The sequence below is a fragment of the Falco rusticolus genome, chromosome 2 (assembly GCF_015220075.1).
Source record: "Falco rusticolus isolate bFalRus1 chromosome 2, bFalRus1.pri, whole genome shotgun sequence".
NCBI classification, from domain to species: domain Eukaryota; kingdom Metazoa; phylum Chordata; class Aves; order Falconiformes; family Falconidae; genus Falco; species Falco rusticolus.
In genome coordinates this window covers 65927517-65953906 of record NC_051188.1, presented here as the reverse complement: position 1 = coordinate 65953906, position 26390 = coordinate 65927517, and the positions used below count along the sequence as shown (strand labels likewise).

The 26390-nt window shown below is 41.9% G+C and overlaps 1 protein-coding gene across 1 annotated transcript; it reads right to left on the bottom strand.

Moving 5' to 3' along the window:
• Positions 1-25158, bottom strand: EDAR (ectodysplasin A receptor). The gene is made up of 11 exons (XM_037377753.1): positions 25096-25158; positions 24266-24388; positions 22976-23157; positions 18130-18215; positions 7827-7913; positions 6572-6700; positions 6409-6483; positions 6037-6109; positions 5164-5323; positions 2147-2207; positions 1-758 (listed from the first exon to the last, which is right to left on the bottom strand). Exons 1-11 carry the CDS (start codon positions 25144-25146, stop codon positions 439-441), a joined length of 1347 nt encoding a protein of 448 aa, XP_037233650.1. The 5' UTR covers positions 25147-25158; the 3' UTR covers positions 1-438.
• Between the last annotated feature and the right edge of the window lie 1232 nt (positions 25159-26390).

Here is a 26390-nt window from a genome sequence, read left to right as displayed (position 1 = left end):
GTATTGATACTGTAGCTGTGGTACTGCTTTTGACTGTGACTATTAAACCATTGAATGAAGCTCTAAGAGACAGGAATATTTTCAGAAAGCAATTCCATGCCTTTCTTGAAGGCCAGGTGGGAAGGGTATCAGCAGGGTTATCTGCACTTATACACAGACTGCAAAATGGATGTTTGTGTGTCCGCTTGTTATCAGTAACTGTTTAACGTGATCATTTTGTTTAATGACATGTTTCATACCAAGCTTCTTGCTCTCGTTTTGGTAGATGTGTAACTTCACTTTTTTAAAAAGTCAAAAGAGAAGAGCTTCCCGTTGGTTACTGGGAGCGATTATGTGGAAGAAACATCAATGGTCTTTTGTCCAAAGTCTTTGACATGGTGCTTGCTGGAATCATGGTTCTTGTGGTTGATGTGGAAGCATGGGTCCCAGGCAGGCATGTCAGGATGTCCCTGCTGGCTCAGGAGCAGGCATTGCTTGTGCCCACTCCAGAATATCCGCACACAAGGATTCAACAGCATCCAACCGCTCGATTTGCACCAGTTTGGTTAGCAGTTCTGGGATGCTGTAACCCGCTGTGCTGATGCGATCAAATAGCTGCATGCCATCTGTCATACCACCTATCTCATCCCTCTTCAGTCCAAAGCTCTCGGCAAGGTGGCGCCACGTTTTCACTATGGCTTTTTCTGTGTTGTAGGTTGAGCTGAGCATTCGGCTGGTTTTCTCCAGGCAATCAAATGGCAGCTCCGTAGGGCTCAGACCTGCAAGTGAGATGTTTATTGTCAGATGGCTCTGTGCATGGCTCTTGACTAGTCAAGACATTTATTAAAATACTACGGTATATACTGTTAGCAATAAGTACAGCTAAAATCTTTAAGTGATTGTCCATGATAGGTATGTCTAGCTCCAAAGTTATGGTTGTGTATTACCAAATTAATTCCTCCTAGAGACAATAGGGTACAATAATTAGAGTACATCTGGGAAAAAAGTGTTAGATGGGTCATATGAATTCCCAAGGCATTGCCCCTTCCTTTAACAAGTTGCTAGCCATTAGAAAAAGTATACTGCAACCATATCCCTAGTGAGCATTCCATTAATACACCTCTGCACATCAGGCACAGTGTTTGAGCTCAAGAGACAGGTTTGACCCTTCCCTGAGCCTTCTGTGATCAGCTGCTGTGACATCTTTCATACTGGAAGTTGCCTCTGTAGGAATGTGAGGAGTGAGGTGAACCAGTGATGCTAGATGCTTGCAAGCATAAAAGTCTCTGCAAGTGCTCGATTGTCATCACTATCACTGAATGTCTAGAGAGGATTTAACATTCAGCCTGTGGGGAAAAAGCTATTTTTCCCCTGGGCATTCTTTCTATATATTCATGGTCACAGAACTGAGGAGAGAATCAGCATTTTCCCCTAACTAGTCTTCTGCTTCGGTAGTTTTCCTGCTTCGTACTCAGCAGCAGTAATTTGGTGGGAGATGGATCTCCCTGAACCACAGAAAACTCCTACACACACATGCACACAGTGTGTGTGTCTTTGGGGGTGGATGGGGTGGCGGAGCAGGGCAGTAAGTGCAGTCACATCTCCTGTTCTGCAGGGAAATTAATTCATGTCTCTTCTGCCAAAACAGTCTAGGTAGTCAAGTGTTAAAGAGGGTTAAAACAAAACTTAGAAACTCAATTTTTTGTTGTGAGGGGTGGGACAGTATTTAGAGAAGCAGAGTAGGTCAAGACTTGTGTCTTACCTTCAGTTCTGACCCTTCCCAAATCGCTACTCTCTGCTATCCAAGGAACTAACCAAATAAATCAAACAGGTTTCCTCTAGATGGGGAATGCCAGAATGCTTCTCTGCAACTTGGTCTGTGTGTGTCTCCCAGCACAACCCAACACTGCCCTTCCCGCTCTCCATGGGAAGGAAGCCCATGCACACGCCTGGAGAGAAGCCGAGGTGTGCTCCAGCCCGGACAGCTCTGGGCTCAGGGCACCACGGGGCTCCCTGCCAAGTGAGTACCAATCTGCCTATAGGAATGTCTTTTCTAGATTGGGACTTTCTACTTTCTGTAGGAAGGTAGAGGCCTTTCTTATTTTACAGCAACCACTTGCGATATAATTTCATGTTGTTAGTATAGGTACAGGTTTTGTACACTCACCTTCTGCAACATCGCATACGTTAGCGTACACATCAAGTATCTTTTTCCTTCGGCTTTGAATCTAAATGAAAAGAGTTTTATTTCATTAATTTTTCAGTCATGGGAGTAAACAATTAGTAGACAGCAGTGGAAATTCTGCTGGAGACCTTCATTTCATGGCACTAGGGGCTATCACATCATGTCCTCAAGGGTCCCTTTTGAAGACTCAAAGAAAAAGGACACAGTAATTATTCCATGAAGCATAAACCTATTTCCAATTTCACTTCCCACTGCTAGAAATCTTCCTTTCCATCTTCTAGTCTTTTTTTAGATCAATAACTTTTCTGTTCCAAGTGTTTGTATATTTTATTTCTCGTTCAGACTGAAGCAAACTCCTGACAATGAGGACAAACCCAATAGCACGCACACAGACAGTTAATGCAGGGATGACCAGGTAAACCAGGACAGGACTGGCTGCAGGGAATTAAATTCAGACTGAAATTGCCTTCTTCCAGTAGTCTTAAGAGGACTGTAGAGGAGGGAATCTTCCTTTCTGTCATTTGACATAGAACTACTTAGTGCATTACTAATTAACTGTATTTTCCTCCATGATATATTGCCTGGATGAATCTGAAACACGTTGCAGATGGATAAAAAAAATAAAAATCTGTGAAGCTTTGGACAGGGTGAGGTCCTGGATGCTCTAGTCATTTTTGACAAGAAAGAAACTCAGACTGAAAGCCTGACATTTTCCAAGCTGAAAATGGACATTTTGATAGAGTTTCATTTAGCAAAAATATTCTCAAGGTTTGGCTTTGGATTCAATGTGGAGTGAAAACAAATGTCAAAATGTCATGAGTTCTCAGGGACTGGAATTATCATCCTTCTGCCAGCTCTCATTAGGACTGAGCTTTCTGAAAAGCTGTCTTTTTGATGGGACGCCACTATTATCTCCACAAATTTGCCACTTTTCACTGCAAACTCAGCTAGGAAAAAAGCTCTGCTTTCAGTATTTTGTTTTGTGGAAAGACTTTCCTCGGTTTATTTGGGCTTTAAAGGGCAAGGCACATCAATGACTTGGATTAATACACAGACTTGCAGCTGGAGACCACAAAGCGGCTGCTCCACCCGAAGCCTGTCTCGCAGGCACAGACACTGTGCAAATGTGTTGTATCGCAGGGCAATGCAATGCAGACACTGACTGTTCACATATTCTTGGTATAATTTACATGTGCTTAATCGGTTGTTTTGCTATTGTAGGCCTGGATTAGCTGTTTTAGAACCTTGGAAAGAAAATTTTCTTTTAATGGGATTTATTAAAATTCCTCTTAAGCAAATTACTGGATGCTGATTTTCCTTCTCTTCTCATTTTTGGGGCAAGAAGGGAGGTTAAAGACTTATGCCCATTATGCATTGTGTAGGATGCTTTTTTTACTGGAGCCAGAAGATGGGGAATTTGTAAAGCTTATGCTGAAAGCAAACAGGTAAAGCTGAGCCTGCTGATCCTCCGTGTGGTAGCTCATTGTATGATGGCTTTTGCTTTAACCAGGAGGGAGCACACTTGGTTAAGAGCAAGCCTCTAACTTTGCTTACCCTTGTCCAATAACTAAATACTCTTTCCTGTACTAGAAATGATACTTATTCCCCAGCCTGAAGCAAATTACTGCTTTTCTAACTTCTTGCAACTGGCTTAATTGTGAGATCTTAGGTATAGAGCAGAGGGTCTTGACACAATCTGCACTTTCATTGCAGTTTGTCTTCAGCCTTGTCAGCAGGCTCCAGTCCATGAAAAGTATGTTGGAACAGAAGGTACGGAAGAAATAGTTTGTGCTTCAGGCATGCTTACGAGCAACCCATCTAAATGACTCTGGAGAATGTATCTATTATACATGGTCTTTAAAAGGTAAGCCGCTTCTTATTACATGTTCCAATTTCATGCCTATCCAGCTTGTATTGTGGAATTTCAAACGGGTGCACACAGAAGGATGATAAAGTGGGATATTTAGAGATATTAAAACTGAGTTTTAAAATAAAAGCATTGGAGGAATAAGTTATTTTCAGATGGTCATAACTGTCTACAAGTACAAAAATATTTCTCTTGTGTGAGACTGTGTGTGACTGGTCTCAGCTGAAAAATGAGCTATTTTAGAAAGTTTGAGCTGAACCATCCCAGCAATTTAAAACATGCAAACATTAAAAGATGCATTTTAAATCTTTTATATTCTTAAAATATCTGATGTTTGATATTAATGATGTGTTTCTATACTAGCTATTGCCATTTAAAAAATATTTTTGAAGAACTAATCAGAGTAGACATCTTCATTTTAAGAATAGTTTCATGTTATTGTAAGCTAAAAAGTTGTGTGGATGAGGTGTGGCCTTAGATATGCCTTGAAATACTCCAAGTGAGATAAAACACCCCAAGCAGTACACACTCAACAGGATGAAATGAAGATTTTCCAGAGCAAAGCAAACAGTGGATTTACCGTGTCTTTCAGAGCACAGGAGTGACCTTCAAAGCACATGTGTGGTTTTCAAAATTATACACAAAGTCCAAGCACAACACCAGATATTATTGAAAACCTGATACCATGGAAATACCAATGCTACTGGATCAAGGTACACAGATGCTGTGCTGTCGTACAAAGCCAGACATGCTGCTGCATTATTTTTCCATCTTGGATTTTCTGTGGTAAGTGTAGCATTGCGGTTAGTTATATTAGCATTAGCTATATTGGGGGGTTGCTGCTTGTTTTTTCTTTCTTTAGGCTATAAAATGTGATAGTCAAAATAGCAACGTTATTGCTCTTGTAGGAAATTTATTTTTTCAGCCCTGAACAGCATCTATGTACATATATGTCACTATGCAAATGAGACTCTATAATAAATTTGTCTGGAGAAGCTCTTGTAAATTAGTCTGGTCTGCACTATAATGCATTTTGAGGGGTGATAGTTTGTATATTGTTTTCTTAAAAAAAAAAAAAAAAAAAGCAATGCAGAAAAATGCTTTTCATTTTTAAATTTCAAAATAGCCTTACCCCAGTTGATTTATTGCTTGTAGAAGATTTATCTCTGGCCAAATGCACTAAGGATAACAAGCATCTCTCTGGAGTCCCTTGCTTGTCAACTGCAGCTTCTTCATCGCTGTCCATGCTACGGCTTAAAAGTCGTTCATTCTCAGAAGATGCATCATTTTCACTGTAAAATGAAGGATACTGTTATCTTAGTGAAGCCTCTCATGGGTTGACTCCAATCATCTTTTTGCTATCCTAGAGTAATGGAATAGAAGCATCTTAATGCCTTTCTTCTGAAATCCTTTGAATGTAACTGCATTCACCTGCTCAGGGCATATATACAAGGCCCACCAAGCTACACAGTCATACATAGCTTTCAAGAATCCTTTTATAGAGGGATTTTCCAGATGAGGACAGTGTTTAGCCCCCCCTAATCATGTTACCCAACCAAGTTTGGCCACCAGGCAGACACAAGGTGAGGAAAACTACCACACCGTGCCACCCAGATGATGCTACGAAGAGTTTCCTTAAGGCCTGGAGCAGCTGTTTTTCCCCCTGCTGCCTAGAGGTGAAAGGGAACCTTACTTAGTGTGTGTATGCAAGAACAGCGCTCAGGTCCCAAAAATGGACCTGTCAAAAGAGGAAATGGAGCTGTAAGAGCTGATCCCAGAGGGAGTGGGGAAGACACAGGTTTCTCTTTGGTAACATCTGTCATCCTTTGTTAGAAATGGAAGGGGAGAAATTCTACTAAGGCATCTAGTCTTTTCCCTGCTGCAGTAAACTACAAGCATACCCATCTAATTTGTTCTTCATGTATTTCTCTGTAACCAGGTTGAATGGTGACTATGTCCCTCCCTCACTTCGGTCAGACTGGAAGTACGTTTGTCTTTTACCCACCTTTTAACAGCCTTAGCTGGAGTTGCTGTGAGTTTTTCAAACTCTTCTTTCTCAGAAAATATCACAACATTATCTGTAGATCAACAATTAAAGAAACTTAAATTGGCAATGAGTTTCCAAAGTAGTGTTTTGTCTCAAGTGCTGGTTCTGCTGGCAACCTTACCGCAAACACAAGTCACTCTGCTACCTTTTTAATTGCTGTCAGAGGATTAAATGACATTCTCAAAGTACAAAAACTATTATACACAATTCTTTAGTAAACTGACATGGATTTTGTACAATTCAAAGAAGAAATTGTAATTATGGTAATTAAGAGTATTTAAGCCCAATGGTGTCTCGTACAGAAAAAAACAAAACTAAAGCAATATATACCTTGTACTTCTTTCTTCTCTTCTTGTGTGTTAGCCTGAGCTTCAACATTTTTTACTGAATGGCTCTTGCAACAGGCTAGAATATAAAAATATAATAGCAATTATTCTCAGAAGCTATCTAAAAATAGTGTTTGCAGCTAAAATTTCATTTGCTGAACAATTACCTTGAGCAGAAGGTTTTGTTTTTACAATGTAAAACATGATGATGAGGACAATGGCAATAGCCATTATGAAGATGGTAGACATTGCAATTATAAGAGCTGTAGCCAAATGTCCTTGTCCTGAAAGATCTGCTGGAGTAAACAAAACAAATACTTTCATAAGGGAGCAACTCTTAGCATCAGAGAGCAGTTAACAGATTGTGATCCACTCTACTCTTACATCCTGCATGCTCATTTAGTTGAGTCTTGGTTACTTGTTAAACATTGAAAAACTTATTGTTACATCTCAAAGGCAAACTAGTTAACAGTTTTTCAAAACTGTGACATTTATGCTGTACTGAGCAGTTAACACTATTCATTAAATATATTTGATGGTGTGATCTATCAGATACAAAGATGCAGAAAGTTGTATTATCTGCTAATAATATAGGAAGCTATATGTAAACAAGAGTAGGAGCCTTCCTAACATTTACTTTCTGAAAAGAGAAAAAATAAATAAACAAATGGGATGAGAGCTGAAATGACTGTTGATAACTATGGCTTCCTCAAAAGCTTTGCATTAAAAAGGAAAATGCACTGCACATGTAGAAGAACTGATGTTTTTTTAACAGAGACTTAAAATGCAGCGTGGCTAGAAGGTGAATTTAAAATACGGTATGTGAAAAGGTATTCAGAAGCAGAATTTGGATGCAAAAGACTAGAACTGAAAAGCCACAAAAGGATGCAGAAAATGGCAGATATGTAAAAATGCATGAAACATTAATTTTCCTGAAAACATGATCCTCGTGATCATGTTTCCACACAATACCAGGAAGATCAGCATTGCCAGTACCTCATTAACTGCATCTTTCCTGTTGTGTCTTCTCACGTTCACATATTTTTAAAACCTAATAATCATGCTGGAGAACTGTTTGTGTTAGCTTAATAAAACACTGGCTATATGTGTATTAAATTATTTTCACCAGTCTAAGCTAAGCTTTGCTGAGGTATAGTGCCATTTCCATATGGCTACAAATAAGATCAATTTATTGCTGGCATTACTGACTACAGTTGAAGTCCATTTTAAGTCCACCTGACTAAAACAGTGGTGTTGATTAACCAAGAAATCAAAATTCATTCTGAATTATTTTCAGCAGCAGTATTAGAAATCCAGAAATAGTGGCAATAAAATTCACAATAGATATTTTCAGTTTGGTTGCACTTTGCTGATGCCATTTTCAAAACAGCTGCTAAATTAAATCTGTGAATACATTCTTACCTTTGTGAGCATGCTGGTAAGGCGAGAAAGTGCTTGTGCCAGAGGTACTTGGGAAAATGGCTGAAATACCAGAGGTAGCCCCTGCACCTACAATATAAACAGAAATGACATAAAATTCCACGGTTACTTTATTCAGCCAAAGGAAGATCTTAGCCCAAGTAAACAGAGACTTTACTTAGCTTGATTGCATTTCCCATTCATTAGCAAAGAACCCATGAACTCTTAGCTTTTTGAAATGTTGCTAATCCCAATATGCATTTCTCGCACGTTGAAAATTGTGTTACAGACTACATTTTTGCATAGCATCTAGAGGGAGTGGAAGAAGTCAAAGCTCCTGAATGGTTTTGAACTTAGAAGAAACCCAGGCATCTTCAGACACAGGCAGGGTATACAGTGATTCCTATATAACAGATCTTTCCTGGGTAGCAGAAAGTTTCCCAGCATCCAGCCGATGACTCAAACTGTTTATAACCCCCACTCCACTATTCGCAACTGCAGACCCCAAGTACCAGATGGTAGATTCATCAAAGTAGTGCTTCTCACAAGCATCCTTCATTAGCAGGATCATTGTGAAACTCTGACAGTATGCAAAACCTCATCACCCTACAGGGAAACCTAGGAAAGGTGGCAAATAATAGTGTTGAATGCCTCTTTGTTCCTTGGAGCTTTACTATCATAACAGGGAATACTAGAATTTCCTGCAATCTAGCTGGGCAGTACGTTTCTTATCATGTCCAAATCTGTGTTCTGGGGAGGGGGAAAATCCACCAAAACAGTGAAATGAAGGACTCAGAGGAATACTTCATGCTGGCAGAGGAGTGAGATTGTCCAATAGGAGTTTTCATGTGTAAATTCTACAGTTAAGTTTAAAAGTTAATATAAATTTTTCAGATGGTGTCATCCACCAAGTTTTCAAAGCGGTAGACCAACTCATAAATCAACATATTTTGACAATACCACATAGTATTGGGAATAAGACTTTTGGTGGGAATGCTTTCATACAAGATGCTCTTGGCATAGCATTTCAAAACAGATTAAGAACATGAGGCCTGGGAGAAAACATTCTCTTCATTCTCATATAAACTTTGATATCATTGCTAAGCAGGTAATACAAACAGCTACTATCAACAGACACTGAAAACCACCTTCTGCTTGGAAGGGGTATGAAATCCCTCCTGCTTTGTGTTAGCTATGGAAAAAGCCCAGTGATAATTAAATTCAGCAGACCTGAAGACAAAAGACTGTCCCAGTCATCTGGTAAGGTGCACACAGCCCACGGCTCCACAAGCTAGTTCGGCAGCTAGAGCAGCTGAGAACTAACCGTGCCGTTCTTTTCACCCAGTAAATATTCTGAGAAATTAGCCCCACCAGGTAAACTTTGCAGGAAATTAAGTGGTCTGGAATGGTCTGAGAAATGTTCCATGGTTAAGAACAAAGCAATATACATGTTCTTCAAATTAAGGGAAATGTTGTTTAAAAAGAAAAAAAAAAGTACTACCTAACATAAAATATGGCTGCATGTAGTGAATGAGAAATGTACACTTGAAGTGGCCACAAAGTATGAGTTGCAGATGTCTTCAAAGGAAATTTCCTTTAACAATGGTAAAACTTCTTTCAAACCTCATTTGTTGGAAGGAAATGGATTCATTTATTATAATTAGGCTTTTTTTTTCAAACTGGAGAAGTGTTTTCATAAAGCTTTAAATACATTATTTTGTTAATTCAGATGCTTTTCATATTACATAAATGACAGGCAGATTCTTGCCTCTGGTCCCTTCTCTGTGACAAACATCCTTCTAAGAAGAGTTAGTTACAAGCTCCAGGAACTGAATACAGCAGTAGGCCATCTAGGTATCATTAGATAAAGATGTCATCTGCATGTAGCAGAGATTAAAGACAGGTAATTTTCTGCAGTTCTTCACAAAACTGAGTGAGTCATCCTTGGTCTCGACCTCTGTATTTACTCATCATGGCTGGACATCAGAGGAAGTTTAGTACGTGGCCAGTGCTGTAGCCCCATACTTCATGTCTGTAGCTACCAGCTTGTGCCTATTCTTGCAGTCCCCCTGGCAAATGCAATTACAGCCAATTGTAACTCTGTGCAGTCCTTGCAAGCTGCAACAAGTCAACAATAGCTCTTCTTACACTGCCTTTCAGTCGACACGGGCAAGCCATGCTGCTTTGTCTGTGTGGAGTTTATCTAACAAGCTTCAGCTCGTCTCCTCCAGAAGCAAGTTTTATCAAACTCTCCTCTCTCTCTTTTCCTTCATCTGAAATACGTAATCATTGAAGTATTTCCGCCTAATCAATCTTTCTATTGTTTGGTATCTCATGATACCAAAAAACCCATGAAAAACCTCATGTTTTTCACCTGTCTCTAAAAGGGAGTAGAGCCTTCCATAGTGGGAAGTCATGCAGCAGCACACAGCATGGGAAGAGTAAGGAGGAAGATCATCCGTTCTTCATTCGACACCATTGTCATGCTTCAGTCGGCTCTGCCCCACGTGGGGATACGGCATGCTGCCCCAGCCATGTGCACACGCACGTGCACACATGTGCCTCTCCTGTGCACAAGAGTGAGCTCCAGAGCCTACGTGCAGAATTTTCTTTGCATGGGAACGGGCCCACCTTGTTTGTTCTTTAGTGCCTGTCATGGCAAAATCAAGGCTGGTGCTAGAACGTGGTGGCCTTTTACATATGCCTAGGTGGGGGTTACTTGTTATGCATATTTTAAGCCTATTATCAAATTTAATAATTTGGCGTATTCATTATGGGCCAAGATTTTTCTTTAGATGTGGCTTAGAAGAAAGTGCCAATTCGTGCACCTGCACTACAAGAGGAACCAAAAATGCCAGCTTCTGCAGAAGTTCATTTCATATCGGTTTTGTGTGAGCAAAAAGAAACAGAACTCAGCTGCTGCTTTTTCCCCGTCCAGCACTACAACATGACTGCAATATCAGCTGTGCACATCCAGTTTTGTATCCTGATCACATTATTAATTCTGGTTCCTATATAGGTGACACTCCCATAATCTATAAAGACTTAGATATAGCTCAGGCAGAGACATCCTAAGGTGCTACAGTGCAACATATGGAAACAACTTTATTTTAAGCACAAAAAAAGATAGATGGCTGTAATACAGCTGTGCAAGAGAGTGGTTTATATTCCTAGACACCTGTAGGTAATATTGCAGGAATGTGATAAAGACATTAGGAAAAAAGTTTATCACTGAAGATTGGTCAGCTTTTGCATTATAAATGTTTTTATTCAAACATTGTAATTTAGTTATAACTTTCTTGGAGTCTAAATACAGTCTCATTTTTTAAAAAAATTTTGTTTAAAAGAACAATTGGATCTGTATTCTCGTTTGGGGTTTTTGAACTCAAAAGATAGCTTTAACTTAAATTCCCATTCAGCCAGCCTTTCATCCTCATAGTGAACAAATGTTGAGCAATAACATTTTTTGTTTGTTTTTTGTTTCAAAGAATTTTCTGCTTTATGTAACAGGACTATTACAGTTCATGTATCTCGAGACAGACTTACAAGATGAAGTGACAAACAAAACTACCAGATTTGTGAGAGAAGGGCACAGGGAAGAAAGTTTTACCAACATGAACCCTTGCAAGTGTTTGTGAGTGAATAAAATCTGCTGCAGTTGGAGACCATATGTGCTCTTGACATATGTTGCTGTGGGTGTCAGCTTACTGGTCCATGCAAAGAACTGCTGCTCATAGCTAGCAACAGCTTTTTATAAAGTTTATTGAATAGTTAATAATATGTTCTAGAAACACCCAAAGTGTGTATACAACAGACTATCAGAGTGATCCTGAAATAAGAAGCGTTTTTAAAATGTCTTTGTGTATATATGCATCTATTTCTTGCCATTGAGTGCAGCTTGCTTTCTCCTGATGCATCCCTCTTCTCACAGCCACGGTCCGTTCAGCAACGGCACCGCACACTCACTACTGCCAGCCGAGCTGCTCGGGCCAGCGAGACTGTTTTACAAGAGTAAAGTAAGGTAAAACACACACACAAATAAATAACTAGCAGCCTGGAATATGAGATGAAAAATAAATTATATTGAGTTGAAACTCAATAAAGTTAGACAGTTTATGGCTGACAAAGTAATTGAAAACTAGGTTATAACTAAACCTAGTCATAAATAAAGACCTAGATATGTAGCAAGCAGAAGTCAGGATTTTCAAATTAATGTAAATTTATATTCAGGTACTTACAGGTTTGGTTTCAGACTTAAAGAAACAACACTTCAAATGGAAACCCTGTGCACTTGGCAAGTCATGGAAGCTGAAGCAGCAAAGCCAAGCCACTCTGTAAGGCGTCTACATATGACTTCGGTAATCAAACACGAACCAACTCTTAAAATTCTGCAAATCACTAATAACAGTCTTATTTTCAGGGGACACACAGAATCCTATAAGACAAGTTCCCCCAATGTTTCCTGCAGCCACAGGCAGATACTTCAGTTAGTGTAGGTTGTTATTAAACCAGGAAGAGTGAAATTAATTAATTCCTGAAACTGAACCTCCTAAAAATGGTGACAGCTAAGTTCCCCCAGACTTTTATTTTCAATCTGGTCATTCTCACTGTAAGTAACCACCACTGTTCAGACACATAAAAGGAAATATGTTATGCATTGTCTCTCTGTAATGTCTTTAACTATTTTATGTCTCTCTCCTTTTATTTTGCCGGGGCAGGGAAATGGTGACAATTATAGGCCACGTGGCCTTAGTCTGACAATTTATTTGTCAATCTGTTGAAGTTTTGGTTAGGATTCACTGGGAGCTGTAATCATCGCACAGTACTGGAAGGTCATAGGCACATGCTTCATGAACTAAGCCTATGTCCAGGAATTCAGTGTTGCCACTTCTCTCTCTGTGCAGTACGAAGGAGATAACTGCCTTTTAAGCCTTACTACAGTGACTTCAGAGCATTGGAAGGAAGAGAATGGAGCCGCAAGGAACCACTCTCATTCCCCTGCGCGTGGTGGCCAGCCTGTACAAGTGGTGGAATGCTGCAGCTCTGCAGGTTTTGCAGCTCATGAGCCTGGGCAGAGGGATGCTGCAGAAACCTGCAACATCTCCCACGGACAGGCAGTGCTCGCTGTGGGAGCTGCAGCTCTGGCACGGGTGAAAACATCAGTCATTGGAGTTTTCTTTCAGGGGAACTGCACCGGGACCAGATGCCTTCGCGAGTGGTACCTGGGCCCAGCTTTTCCAACAACTGAAGACATCAAACCCCGTATTCGCTTCTTAGATTTCTCCCCTTGAAAATTTATGGCTGAGGCTGGCCAATTTTGTCCTAAGATTAGGTACCTTTCCTAATATAGACAAACCCTAAGGGGATGAGAATTAGGCCATACCACCGGTGCACAATAAAGCACTGCCTTCAACATTTCTCCCATTCCACATGTGAAGAGGAATGGAGTGTTCAGAGATCAAACAACTCACACACACACACACAAGTTTGTTAGCCTCAGCTAACAAGCCTATTCATTTGTAAGCATAATTTGAAACAGCAGGAAAAAGAAGTCCTGATGTTGATTGTATTACAAAAGGACAAAACTGGCAAGGAAAGAAAATTAGTGATGTTACAAAGAATGGAGAGTTAAAATAAAAATCTCTGAAAGAATTATTTTTCAGTGATACAAGTGCTTTTGGCATTAGGCTTGTTTGTGCTAAGCATTTCAATGAAGGAGGCTGAATTCTCAGTCTTCAGTATACGGGTATGGACGTGACCCCCTGATTACAGCTCATCACACGAAGCCATCAGCCTGTTTAGTCAATTGTTCCATCTCATCTGTTTAGTTGTTTCTGAAGTTCTAACGATGCAATAATAAAAAATGATCTTTTCTGTTTCTAGATGCCATTTTCTCTCTGGTAATTAAAAAACAACTTGACTACATATGTTTTCCTTTCTTCTTTTTCTTTTTTTTTCCTTACTTTTTTGTTTGTTTGTTTTTAATTTTCCTAAGCCATCATTGGTAGGTGTTAGACTTAAAAACCTACACAGATTGATTATTGCAGCTGTTTTCGTATACACAACAAGCAAAAAAGGGTGAGAGACATAACAATATTTTGTGCCCATACACACTTAGAAATAGGTCCGGTAGACTAAAAAGAAAACCCTCAATCAATTGCCAAAGTTCTCTAGATCAATAATCTGTGAGTGGAAAAGGATTTGCGTATTTGATGTAGTTGCGTAAATACAACGTCAGAGTAAATGGTCTTCAAGTTTTTGTAGCAGGGTTTGATTTTGTTTTCCTCCATCATTTTTGAACTGGAACTGCAAATATCAAAGCTTGAAGAGAACAGTGGAGTTAATATACATAAACTGACAGAGAGGTGCAGCTGCTAAAAGACAAAAATGTCCTCCAGCAGTAATTGTACTCTCTGCCAGAGAAACTCCGTATACATTTAAGTCTTCTGTCTTTTGCATATACTTTTACGCTGGATAAAAGAAAGGATGCACAACAAAACGACCCTGTGTAGTCAGATGCTTCAAGTGACTCCAGTTCCAGAGGTGTTGACAGAAAATCCAGCACCATTAACTGTGGGAAGCCGCATCTTAAAGTGGTTTGATGCTCATTACCTTCATTCTTTGATTTGCATAGAAAACGTGCCTCCCCTACTTTTTGCAATGCTGTTATTTATCACAGAGGTGTCATATCCCAATTTAGTGTCAGCAAGGGCCACTGATGGCTCATGATGTGCTTCATGCACAGCTGAAGCTCTCGCACCTTGTCTGCTTTGGCAGTGTGCTCCTCTGTGCTTGGCGGAGTAGCCCTGAGGCTCCTACACGGTGGTGTAGGAGTGAGCAAGCGGCGTGCTGAGAGGCCGGAATTCTGACACAGGCATTTCACAGTGCACAAGAAACAAACACGTGCAGTCGTTACAGTGATGTTTACCCTTTTTCCAGCAAGAAAAAGCTTTCCTGCTACAAAACACACATCCTCCAGCTCACATACGCATAGCCCCTTCCTCACACGTGCCGGCTGTCCACAAGCTGCCGCTGATGCCTGGTATTCCTCCCAGGCTGCAGAACACTGTTGCTTCCATCCTTCAGTCCACAGACAGAGTTTCAACATGGTAACCTGGTGATACATTTGCCTCAATTAAATCTCTGACTGCTGTGAAATCCTTCCCTCTCCTCCAGCTCTTTTCCATGTGATTTTGTGTTATTTATGCCTCAAGTCCCTTGAGAGGAAAAGAAAACACAGTGACACAGGCCTATCAGGGAATTTCTTTCTCACTTCCAGTCCTTTTTACACTAACACTTCCAGATGCTGGGGCATGGGGTGTTCATCTTGTTTCCTCAGCCATTTCAGGGTTTACTGACTGTGTAGGAGACGAAAGTTGCACCGCAGGTTCTTGGCGTTGAAAGCTGTTTGTTTACCCTTTGATCAAGTCCAAGTACTTTTCTGCCAGATAAAATATATCATCAGGCAAATTCTCGGCGCGGTTTCCACGCAGCGGCACATACACCACACACACGCACACACACACACACACACGCGCGCACACGCACACTTCCCCCAGCTGCTCTTTCCTTCTGGCCCTGGGCAACACGCCGGCCAGGCACTGCCCCAGCAAGGTATTCTTCTAGCCAAGGAGAGCACAACTGCCCTCCAACCCTGTCTTGGACCTAATGAAGGCCTGAAATGGGATTTATTTGCCCTCATTTTCTGTCTAGGGGTGTAAAGCCAGAGCCTGTCACCCCCGACTTCCTATTTGTAAGTACTTTGCCATCCTTGTGTCCTTGCAACCCACTGGGTCACCTTTCTCCAGCAGTGCACTGTACGCAGGCGTGTTGGAAGAAAAGGAGCTCTGGGGCAGAGGCACCCCTTTGGTGTGGGTTTAGGCTCCTGAGCGCTGTTCGATGCTACTTCAAAATCTCAAGGAAGGACCAGAGATTCCTGGGACCATTTGGAGCTCTTGTTCTGGGTCCTCCGCCATGACAGCCAGTCAACAAGCAGAAGCTGTTCCGTGCAGAGGAACTGTTCCTACCAAAGAACTGATGTTATCCTTCAGATGACAGAAACCGCGTGCTCACATTAAGGTTATGTGCTCACAACACAGTGCTTGGGTGAGTCTGGAATTTGCGAACCTCAAAAAATTATGCAGCTGTGCAACACTGACATGTCACCTTTTCTTTGCTCTGACTGGTATAATCTGATGACAGTGAAATGTGTGATAAAGATCATTTGCAGATACCAGATTTTATGCTGCCTGCTACAACAACGGCGAGCCTTTCAAGAGGTTCCTGCAGCAAGGCTGACTTTTCCATCTGCAGAACACATTATTGCCTATGTATTAGTGAGCTGCCATTCCAAACAGAGTCCAGAGGTTTAGACATCATAAACCAAATTACCTGAGCTTCGTGATTTGAGGAATTTGGATTTTAAGAAGCTTTCCCACTTTTTGAACACTTGTAATCAAATGGTTGGTTCTGTAGACTTGATTAAAATGGTAATGTTTACTCTTTCTGGGACTAAGGTTTCTCCTACCTTAGTACCCAGCCAATTTGTTGGTTTATGCACCTGCCTAAATTCCTCTCAAAGATAATATATTTCTATTCTTGTGTTCATCGAGTTCAAAATTGCATGTGGTTAATCAGTTGTGCAATTCACACTTGCCTCACAGAACTAAGCACATTGTATATCATTCTGCCAGGTATCCTAGAAAAGACAAAGATCTGGTTTTCAATCTCAGCAATGGCCTTAAGATCTTCTGGTAGTTCCTTGCCAAATCAGTAAGCTACAACATGTCTGATACTACTAAAAACTGATTTCAGCATGTGTTTCAGACAGACCATCGGAGCTGAGGAAGGGATTAATTTCTGGCTATCGTCTAGCAGCAGGCATGGTTGTATTCCCACCAGTGGGGCAGCCAGCCTACACACACATGCAGGAGGAGGCGTGCCTGCATCCTCTTACCACATACCCTCATCTCCCACTGACACTCCCATCCTCATGTTTTCACTTACTTCTCCCCTTTCTTCCCACATCTCAGGTTCGGGTCCTCCCTAGCACCCTTACCTCACCTCTTAATACAGACCTTATCTTCCCAAAAGCACGCTCACCCTGCCCCTGCCCACTCCCGCTGTCTCAGACAAAGTGCACATCTCGGGACCAGGTGGGTTTCTGCAGCCGAACAGGGTGAGCAGCTGTACAACAGACCAGCCACTTTGCATGCAGACAGTTCAGGGAGATGCCTCCACCTGGGCTGTTACCACTCACCAGGAGCTCTGTGAGGTGGTAATTATCCCCTGGCTCATCTGAGCTCTTGCTCTTCAGGAAAGGTGGCAGCTCTTCATGACCTACCCTCCTTTGAAGTGGCTCACAGAGAGAGCACCGATGATACACAGTTCAGCAGCATCTGAACTAAGTAATTGCTGTTTATGTACACAAACAAATGCAAAAGGACTTGTGTCAACCTCTGCTTTCAAATCAAGCAGGCAAAAAGTTGCAATTCTTTTTCATGATAAAGACTTTTAAAAGAACAGAACATGGACAGGATTTTTCCTGATCTGCTCCAGATTCTCTGAGGGGTTGTCAAAGTAATTTGGTCATTCAGAGAGAACTTAATTTTTCCTTCTTTTTCTCTCTTTCTTTACCCCCTAAAGGAGCATGGGGGGTTGACTCTGCATTACATCACTGGAGCATGATTGTCCCTTCCCTCCATGGCATGAGGATGGGTCAGCCATTGCACGTACATGGCATGCAAGTGTATAGGCACTGCTAGGATGTCACACACACATACATACGTGCTTTTTCCAATTAGCAAACTACAGCTTCTTTCATCAATTAAATCTACAGAATTAGCTTTCTGATCAGTGCTGACTACCACATGCCAACATCAACCCTTGTATCACTTTGAAACCGAAGGATATGAAAAGGTGCGATGCATTTTTACTAGCATCTACAAAGTGTCCTATGTTTTCTTCATAGCTGAACTGAAACTGAATTTTAAAATACACAGATCTGTGACTCCCTGTACCTACGGGTTAAGTAACCATAGCAAGTCCCGTATGGTATGTCTTAACAGATGACAACTGGAGCACAACTGAACAATAGCAGGTTCTAAAATCAAAGATTCTGTTCCCTCCCCAAATGTTCAGCATTTGCTCCCTTTGTTGGCAAAGCTAGTTGGAAGCAGAAATTGCTTTCCTGGAGACGAACTTATTGTTTGAACATAATTATCATCGCTGAAAGGCTTCATATTGTGCTTCCAGATGATTCCAAGTCAAGACCAGATGAAATACATAGAAATCACGGAACACTTACATTCCTTGGTGTTAGGAGGTGCCAGCAAACATGAGTAACAAACCATCCCATATATGTTGCGAGGTCTGTTTTCCAGCATGTAGTAACTGAAATGAAGGGCAAGAATAGGCAAAACAGTGTAAAATAATATGCTACAACTGAGCATGGTTCACCAGCAACCAATTATACTGAGATAAAATCACTTAAAAAAAAAAAAACCTTTTATAAGCAATTTGATGCAAAGATTATTCTTTTTTTTAAAAAAACTGTCTGAATAGAGACAGTGTTTCTTTTCTTCCTTTCCTCCTAAAAGACAATTAATCAACCATCAAGCCTACATGACAAGAAGTAGTACCCTTGCCTAAAACAACATTATTCTCCCCTCTGAGTTCAAGCTGCAGTTTACAGCATGCCCTGAAATAAGATTTTTCAAAATAAGGGAATGCTATTTTTTGAAGCAGTAACCTTTCAGGCAAGACCACCAGTTGTATATGGTTGGCTAATTTTATTCACAAAAACCACAATAATAATTTCCTTAACATTAGAATCAAATCTGATCCAAACCAGAATAAAAAATACAGGAAAACACCACCCTTACAAGGAAAGTCAGATATAGGTTTTACAGGTTTGGGGTTTTTTTGTGGTTGCTGTTCTTGGTTTTGGGTGGGTTTTTTTTCTTCTTTGCTGTATAGTTTGTAAGTTAGTCCTTGATAATGGAATTGCAGCATGAAGGAAAAGTTTTCATGCTTTGAACTTCTGGGCTGCTAATAAAGTTAGCGTTGAAACAAAGTAATTGGTTATGGAAGAACTGGATCCACAGGCAGCCTAATGAGTAAATTACATCAAAATCATACACAGTTGGTGTTATAGATATGTCTTTACAAATCACTTGTAAATCACTACAAATTTTAATGAGGAAATGAATAAATTCATAATCCATTCTATGCAGACAGGTACTTAACATACTAAACACTTTATGCAATGGGGAATCTGTTTTCTGCTCCTATGTACCTGTCAATGCATGTGCAGTTTTTTTTTTTCTGGAAAATTCATGCATTGTTAGCAAGTTACTGCTGAAACTGCCTATCAAAATCAATTGGTCATTAGTGAATGACCCAGCCTACCAGTAAGGCATATAGGTCCAGGAAATGGAGTATGCGGAGTTGCAAGGGGAGACAGGGGCTGGAGGTACCTCAGAGAGCAGATAAACTGAACATGATTCCTCCTTTCTTTCTTAAAAGTTTTAAAAAGATCACCCTAACTCTTCCCTTCAAATGTGTCTTGTGCCTCATCTGCCACTCCACCCTTCTCTCAGGAGCAGAAGTCATCTTTCCTCTCTTATGGGGACCAGTGTAACATTAATTAATGAGTAAGGAGGAAATGACTGCCAAACTACAAAAAAGAAGAGTGGTGGGCCAAAGATACATACAAATCTATAAAAAAAATACAGGATAGTTAGGATCCACAGTCTAACAGCTACAGAGGTTTAGGAAAGACAAACAACCCTTCTGACACTTAAATCAAGCTGGTGGAATATTTCTAGGTTTTCACCGCAATGCAGAGTGGTAGAGGACATGTAAAGAAAACTGAAGAGGATGCTCATGGCAAGCAACTGTTCACCCACATAAGTAGGAAGCTCTGCAGCTGCAAACATCAATGATTCACCTCTGTGAAGTGCTGGCAACAGGTTTGTGTTTCTGGCTACTTTGCAATGCACGAAATATTAAAGGCAATGTTGGAAATGTCTGATCCCTTTATATCACTATCTGTGGAGAAAAAGTGGCCCAGGAATGAAATAGTGAATTTTCATGGTGTTTACTCTTCCACTATGAGACTCATTCTTTCTCTTTCCTTAGCACCTGCCAGGCTCGGATTTTGAACTGTAAAATACAAGAGTAAAGGCTAGACTGAAAAACAGACAAGTGTTTTCCCACTTGACCCCATGGTGGTTTATCTCAGGGCGAATTTCACGGTATCGTGTCAGACTCAAGAGACTTAGGCCCAGGTTTAGGTCTACCCTCCTGCAAGGACCAGGGTACCTGGGACTGGGGACAACGACTGTTCTCAACAGGGGACAGTCTGCAGAGAGGCAACAGGGAGGTGATGAGCACATAGGTGCAGGCATCTGCTGCCTAATCCAGAACTGGAAGTTCTTATTTCATTAGAAATTCACTTTCCATTCAGAAAACAGAGGAAAGAGCTCATTCCTGCTCTTAAAACACCGCAGAGGAGAGAACTGAACCTGGATTTGCTGTAACCATGGACAAACTCATGAAAAGGGGAAGAAAATGACCTCGTTGCAATTCCATCTTGTGAGGAGGCTAGAGACTTGCTCCAAGCTGAAAATAGGTGCTGAGACACCATGAGGGATATGTATCATGTACACTTGGATTGTTATTCCTTCTCTGGGGGTTTCCACTCGTGGCCACTTCTGAAGACAGATGACCAGGCTAGAGGGACCCTTGCTCTGACATGCTGTGGCTGCTCCTAGTTGGTTATGACTTCAGTCCCAAACCAGGAACACCTACCTAATGGATGGAGGGAAATAGTCCGAGTTGCACCTAGATTCCACATTCTTTACCTGTCTTGTTTAACAAGATGGAAGAGCTTCTGGCCAGAATCGGAGGATGAAGTCTGCAGTGTCCCAGGAGGTTAGGGCTAGGTACCTCCAGAGTTCACTGGCAGCTGAACTTCAGTTTTAAGGATCATAGCTTTGGAGCTAAGCCTTTACATTCTTCCCTGGTCACAGCCTTGCATTCTTCTTGTGAGCATGACAAATAGTGTTATTCCTATATTACATGGAAGGGAACCTGTACACAGATCAGCAGTGGATGACCCATGCTCTTGTACCAAAGGTCTCCTTCTTCCCTAAAATTGATCATCAATAATAGTGAAAAAATAGAGGGGAAAATATGTAATTTTCCAGCACCTATTTTAAGGCAAATGATAGACCCTTTTGGTCAGAATACGCCACATGCTCAACTTTTCCTCAGGCTGCTTTACTGAGAGGGTGACAAAGAGCAAAGGGGGGAGGTGCCCCTAAATACAGATCGTGGCACGTGGCTGTTACTTGGGGAAGGTCTGCAGCGCGTTATGGAGGCACAATCCTATGGAAATGGAAACCTTGGCTTTTCCCTCCCACTGCCTCGGGGACTCTTTGAGGTTTACTGCCTGGGCAAGGGAGCACTGTGCCAGCTGCCACTCACCCTGCCACCTGGCTGTCCCGGTGCCACTAGGGCCAACAGGGAAGGGTGGCTGCTCAGTCCATGCCACTCGCCAGCTCTCTGCTCTGATGCAGGGGCTTTGCATTCTCTCCGCCATCCCACAGGAGCAACCTCTGGGGTGTCTAAGTCGCACAAGGAGTTAAGGCAGCTTCAGAACTTCTTTTAGCTCATATTTAATTTATCTCAAGAATTTCATCTCTTCAAACTCAGAGGAAGAGGGTGTTTCTCCTTAACTGCTGGCTTTGCCAAACATTCTCAAGACCTGAGAGTCACACACAGAGCAGCACGCAGCCAGACTCCAGCAGGCCAGTTTCTGCTACAGGTTACACCTGTGCAAACACGGTATTTTGAGATTATTCCCCAAGCACCAGCTGTGCAAGCTGATTATTTTCAGCTAGCACCCTGCTCTCACCTAGGTGACCTCATTAGCCCTGACAAAAATTGCAGAACAGCAACTGTAGCCACTATTTAACTTTCTTGCTCTTTATTATGTATGAGGGGACGTCAAGAGGGAGCTCTTTTCAAATCACATCATCAGTCTGTTCAGCTGGCAGCTAGACAAGCCCCTCTTCTTATTTGTAAACTGTGAAAATTTCACACAGGCTCACTGATGTAATAAACCTGGAAGCTTGCAGGGCCTCTTTAAAAGGGTTTCCTGCACTGTAAGTGGTGTGGGTTATACAGTGTCTGCAAACTGCCCAAAGCCAAATGTCAGCAGGCATTACTCTCTAAACCAAAGAGCCACACTGGCAGAACCTGCAAAGGTATGTCAGGTGAGGTGGTGTTTTAGAGTATTTATTCACCCTACCAAAAACTGTTGAGAAAGCAGGTGTATGCTTGGGGTTGCAGACTTTCAAAGGTAATATAATCAAGAATATATTGCTAACATATTCAGTGTAGCAATTGCTTTCTCACCATTGCTATCAGAATTATCCTGAGCATAAGAGACCATTAAAAAGATGGACTTAATAAACAGCATCTATTATAAGCCCCCTCATCCAGCCCTGGAACTTGTTTTGACTCTGAACAACAGCACACACACCCCGGGTTAGCAACTCTTTAGACCCCTTTCTGTTGGCTAGGAAAGACCCTGAGAGACTAAAATGCCTTGGTATATCTCACCTAACAGCTGTGTTAGCTAATGCTGTCAACTACCAACAAATCTGCTAGCTGGTCACACCTGGAGAGAGGATTTTTTATGTTCCTAAACACTGTATCTAAGGCACCTTCATGAAGCTCGTTAGTAGGACGCAGGACTTACAAGGTGGCCCCCTGAAGCGGCAGCTGGAGGCCAAGCTGGACTTCTGAGAGCATCTAAAACAGCAGCACACACCTGCGCTTGGGTATATGAGCTGTTCCCTTTCCACTTCTAGTGAGAGAAATTTCAGCTTTTCTAGTTGTTCCCAACAGTTGTTTCTTCAGTGAGATTTCAGTAAGACTAATGGCATATTCTGATTTACTACATTCACCGATGCTTTTGAAACATTTAAATGTATTATTTTAGCAGAGACTGAAAAGCATAAGTCACCAGTATTGCACCTACAGTCAGCTAGGACGTGAAGAGAGGCTGTCAAGTATTTTGACATTAAAAAAGTATTTTGCAGTGCCTCGGTAGAGCCAAGGTCTGCAATTAAGTCCCTTACCCTGGGAGACAAGGACCACACTCTGCATCATTCTCCTGATCACCAGGTGTCATGACTGTGGCTCGAAAAAAACCCTCGCAGTCTTTGTGCCGCCTGCATATCTGGTAACCTCCTCTGGAAAACTTCTCCGAAGGGCAGGGGATGCAGCCATAGTCCTCATCTTTGGTGCCGTATCCACATGTCTGCAACAATACGAAGTCACTGACAAGCAGGCTTGTGCTGCGTGCTGGCTTCTAGCAAAAGGGAGCGTTCATAGCCTGGCCCGCTGGCTTTGCGGCACAACGTCACACCAAGGGAAAGAAGTGTGGTGTTTTGTCCCTTAGCATCTGTCCCAAAAAGTCCATGGAGGGGTATAAGGATGCAGCACGCTCTGTGCTGGGGAGCGAAAAAGGGAAGCGGAGCACGGTGTTCCCTGAACATGGCCCCCCATAGCTCTTTCTATCATATTCCAGCAAGTAATAGAAGTGAATTTCAGCTGCTGCTCAGACAGAAAGTGAACTGAGAACTGAAGAGCAGAGAAGATGACAGGGGAAATATGGCTGCAGCAGGGATATCGACAATCTTACTTTCATGCTAGGAGAGCCCAGAGGGAACATCACAAAAGGCAATGTTTGGATGAGATTTTGTAACCTCTGAACTCACATGTCCCAGCTGAACATTATGTTTAGATTAAATAAAACTAAACCGAACTGGTTATTATTCAAGCATACTTGTTCTGGACTACCAACTGTGTGAAATTCTTGCAATAGGATGTTTATCCTATTAAAACCAAACAGGATTTCAGTAATTTATTTTTTTAATAAGCAACAATTATCTGCTGTAAATCAAATGGTTACTTAGGAACCATAATTTAAAATGTTGCAGAAGCATCCAAGTTCCTCTAGTGCCAAAATATCTTAGCGGGAGAGCAAAATTAGATTCTCAGTGTGGGGGGCCAGTGAGCATGCCAGAATAACCAATTTATCACACCACGCCGGAATAACAGCATCAGACTTTTAAATAACTATTGAGATGAGAATGGACTGGCAGAGACTGTGTGTGAAACATTTACCTTATGACTCTTACAATAACACTTTCAGCAGGCTGTTCCTGGGATGTTGTTTACTAGTGTGCATGTACGGTGCCTCGCTCCCACAACACGCTTGCAGGCGTGAGTGCTCCCGCTTAAGCATCTCTGTCCTTCCCCATTTTCTCTCCTATCCATATATTACCACCATGTAACACAGCGTTTGCTTTTTGCATTTGGTGTTCAATATGTGTCCCCCTACCAGCAGAAGAAGCTGAAATTACCATGTAAGGCTCTTCGCCCGGCTCGCACTTGGGGCAGTCATGGCACATGCCCGTGGTCTGGTTGTAGTATTCGTTCTCGCCGCAGTTGGAGTATTCAGCGCTGGCAGAGTACACCAGGGAGACCTGTCATGAGAGAGCACCGAGAGCACTGTCACTTCCATTGCTTTCATCCCCCATGCCTAGCCCCCCTGCCTTGCCCCATTGCTGTGGCTCAGAAGGTGGTGGGACCAGCACTGTAGCATGAAACACCCCTAAAGCTCAGAAACAGAAGTGGTGCCACTATACGGGATGGAGGCAGATACAGTTTTCAGCAATCTGGTCCTTCTAAGAATTTCTCAGAGCATAGACATTCATGCTTGCTGGCAAACCCACTCCCTGAAATACTGAAGTCCGTGATCCCCAGCCTATTAATTCTTACACTCTCCTGCACAACAAATGCCCGAGTTTGCACCCTCACCCCTCCTAGCTCTAATGAGCCTTCATAAATGTGATCGTGGGGGTCAATTATAACAACCTGAGATAATGTGCTGCCTCAGGCCTTAACCATGATAAGGCTGTGCTTCATGTGACACCCAGCCTAATCGGCTCTTCCAGCATCTTCTGCCTCTGCTCCATTCTAGCTTCTTCTCCTTCGTCCTCTTCCTTAGCAGCCTCAGTTTAAGCAGCACATGCCCAGTTTTATTGAATGGAAATCGATCCCTGCATTGGGGTTCAGTCTCTGTGTCATCTGTGGCTGTGCCATGACAATTGGCAGATGTTTGCAAAGACCCAAGCAGAACCCAGTTATCTTTGCACACTGGGGAGACATATACAGAAATATAAATACCTACCACCAGAAAAGGGAACACGTGAGCCCATTTACATTCACCCAGGTGAGACATGCTGTCTTGATATTTTACCTGAAAAGATAGAATAGGTGATTGTTTATGGATGTGAGTAAATATTTGCATGTGTTGCCAAAACAAGAACAGAAAGGCTCATAAGCAGAACAAGGGTTGCATGAGAGCGATGCCCAGAGGTGTAAACAAAGAGGGGGGAGATGTGCACGTGCATTCACACACACATGCGTGCGCTACACACCCTGACTGCACATCTCTTTCCTCTCTTTGAGAAGCCTGGTGGTGTAAGGGAGTCCAGTCTTGCAACGTTTATAAAAATCTGTGGAAGCTGAGGAACCAGGTCTGAGACCCAGCACTTCTTGGCTGGCTGAGAAATCCTCCCACAGAGGAACCAAAAGCTACGTCTTGGCTGCCAAATGACAGAGGGCTGGAGATCAGTAGCCTGGCTTGTGTCCATACCGCTTAGTGCTCAACCCCACTAGGTCAGATTTGTCTAGGAAAGATCTAGATGGAGCAGGCCAAAGCAGAGCTAGGGGATGAACTGATGGCAAGCAGTGTGGGCAATCAGCATGCCCGGGCTGCGCCTTCCTTGACGGCTCCTGCAGATCCACCAAGAAAGCCCAGAGCTGCCTTCTGTAGGGAGCATCGGCTACTTTTTGTTCTTGATAAGCAAACCGCAGATATAAGAGGTTAAACCCAAGGAAGAAGCCAACTTTTTATTTTAAGTGCTATTACAGTGGTTGGGGAAAAGAAAAGCCGCAATCTCTGTTATAAACACATGTGCCAATTTATTTCATTTCTTCAAATGAATAATTTTAAATAAAAGCTAATGTTACATATTCATGTACTGGGTTTCTTTCTAAGAGGAAAAAAGAGACACGAAAAGGAGGCACAAATTGTTTCGTTAGCATGATACAACATATTTAATGGTATTGTTACAGCACATAATATGCCCTAGGGATTTTACAGCTTCAAATTGCAAATGTTTGAGATACAGTTGCAACACTTTGGTCCTAGCAGTTGTAAACTACTCTTCAACTTTTCCAGGCCTCAGTCACTGCAAGGCTTTTAGTCTCCCAGAAAAGTACAATTACTGCTTTGTGCCACATTCAAGCATACAACCTACATGAAAGCAGCACTCTAGTATTTGAGATAGCTGCTAACATTTACATTTTTAAACATTAAGTTGATTAAGCAAAGATTATATCACTCCAGCATTAAGCTATGAACTTGCTTTATATGTTCCTTCCAGCAATTGGGCTAGCTGAGACAGGTAACTGGGTGGG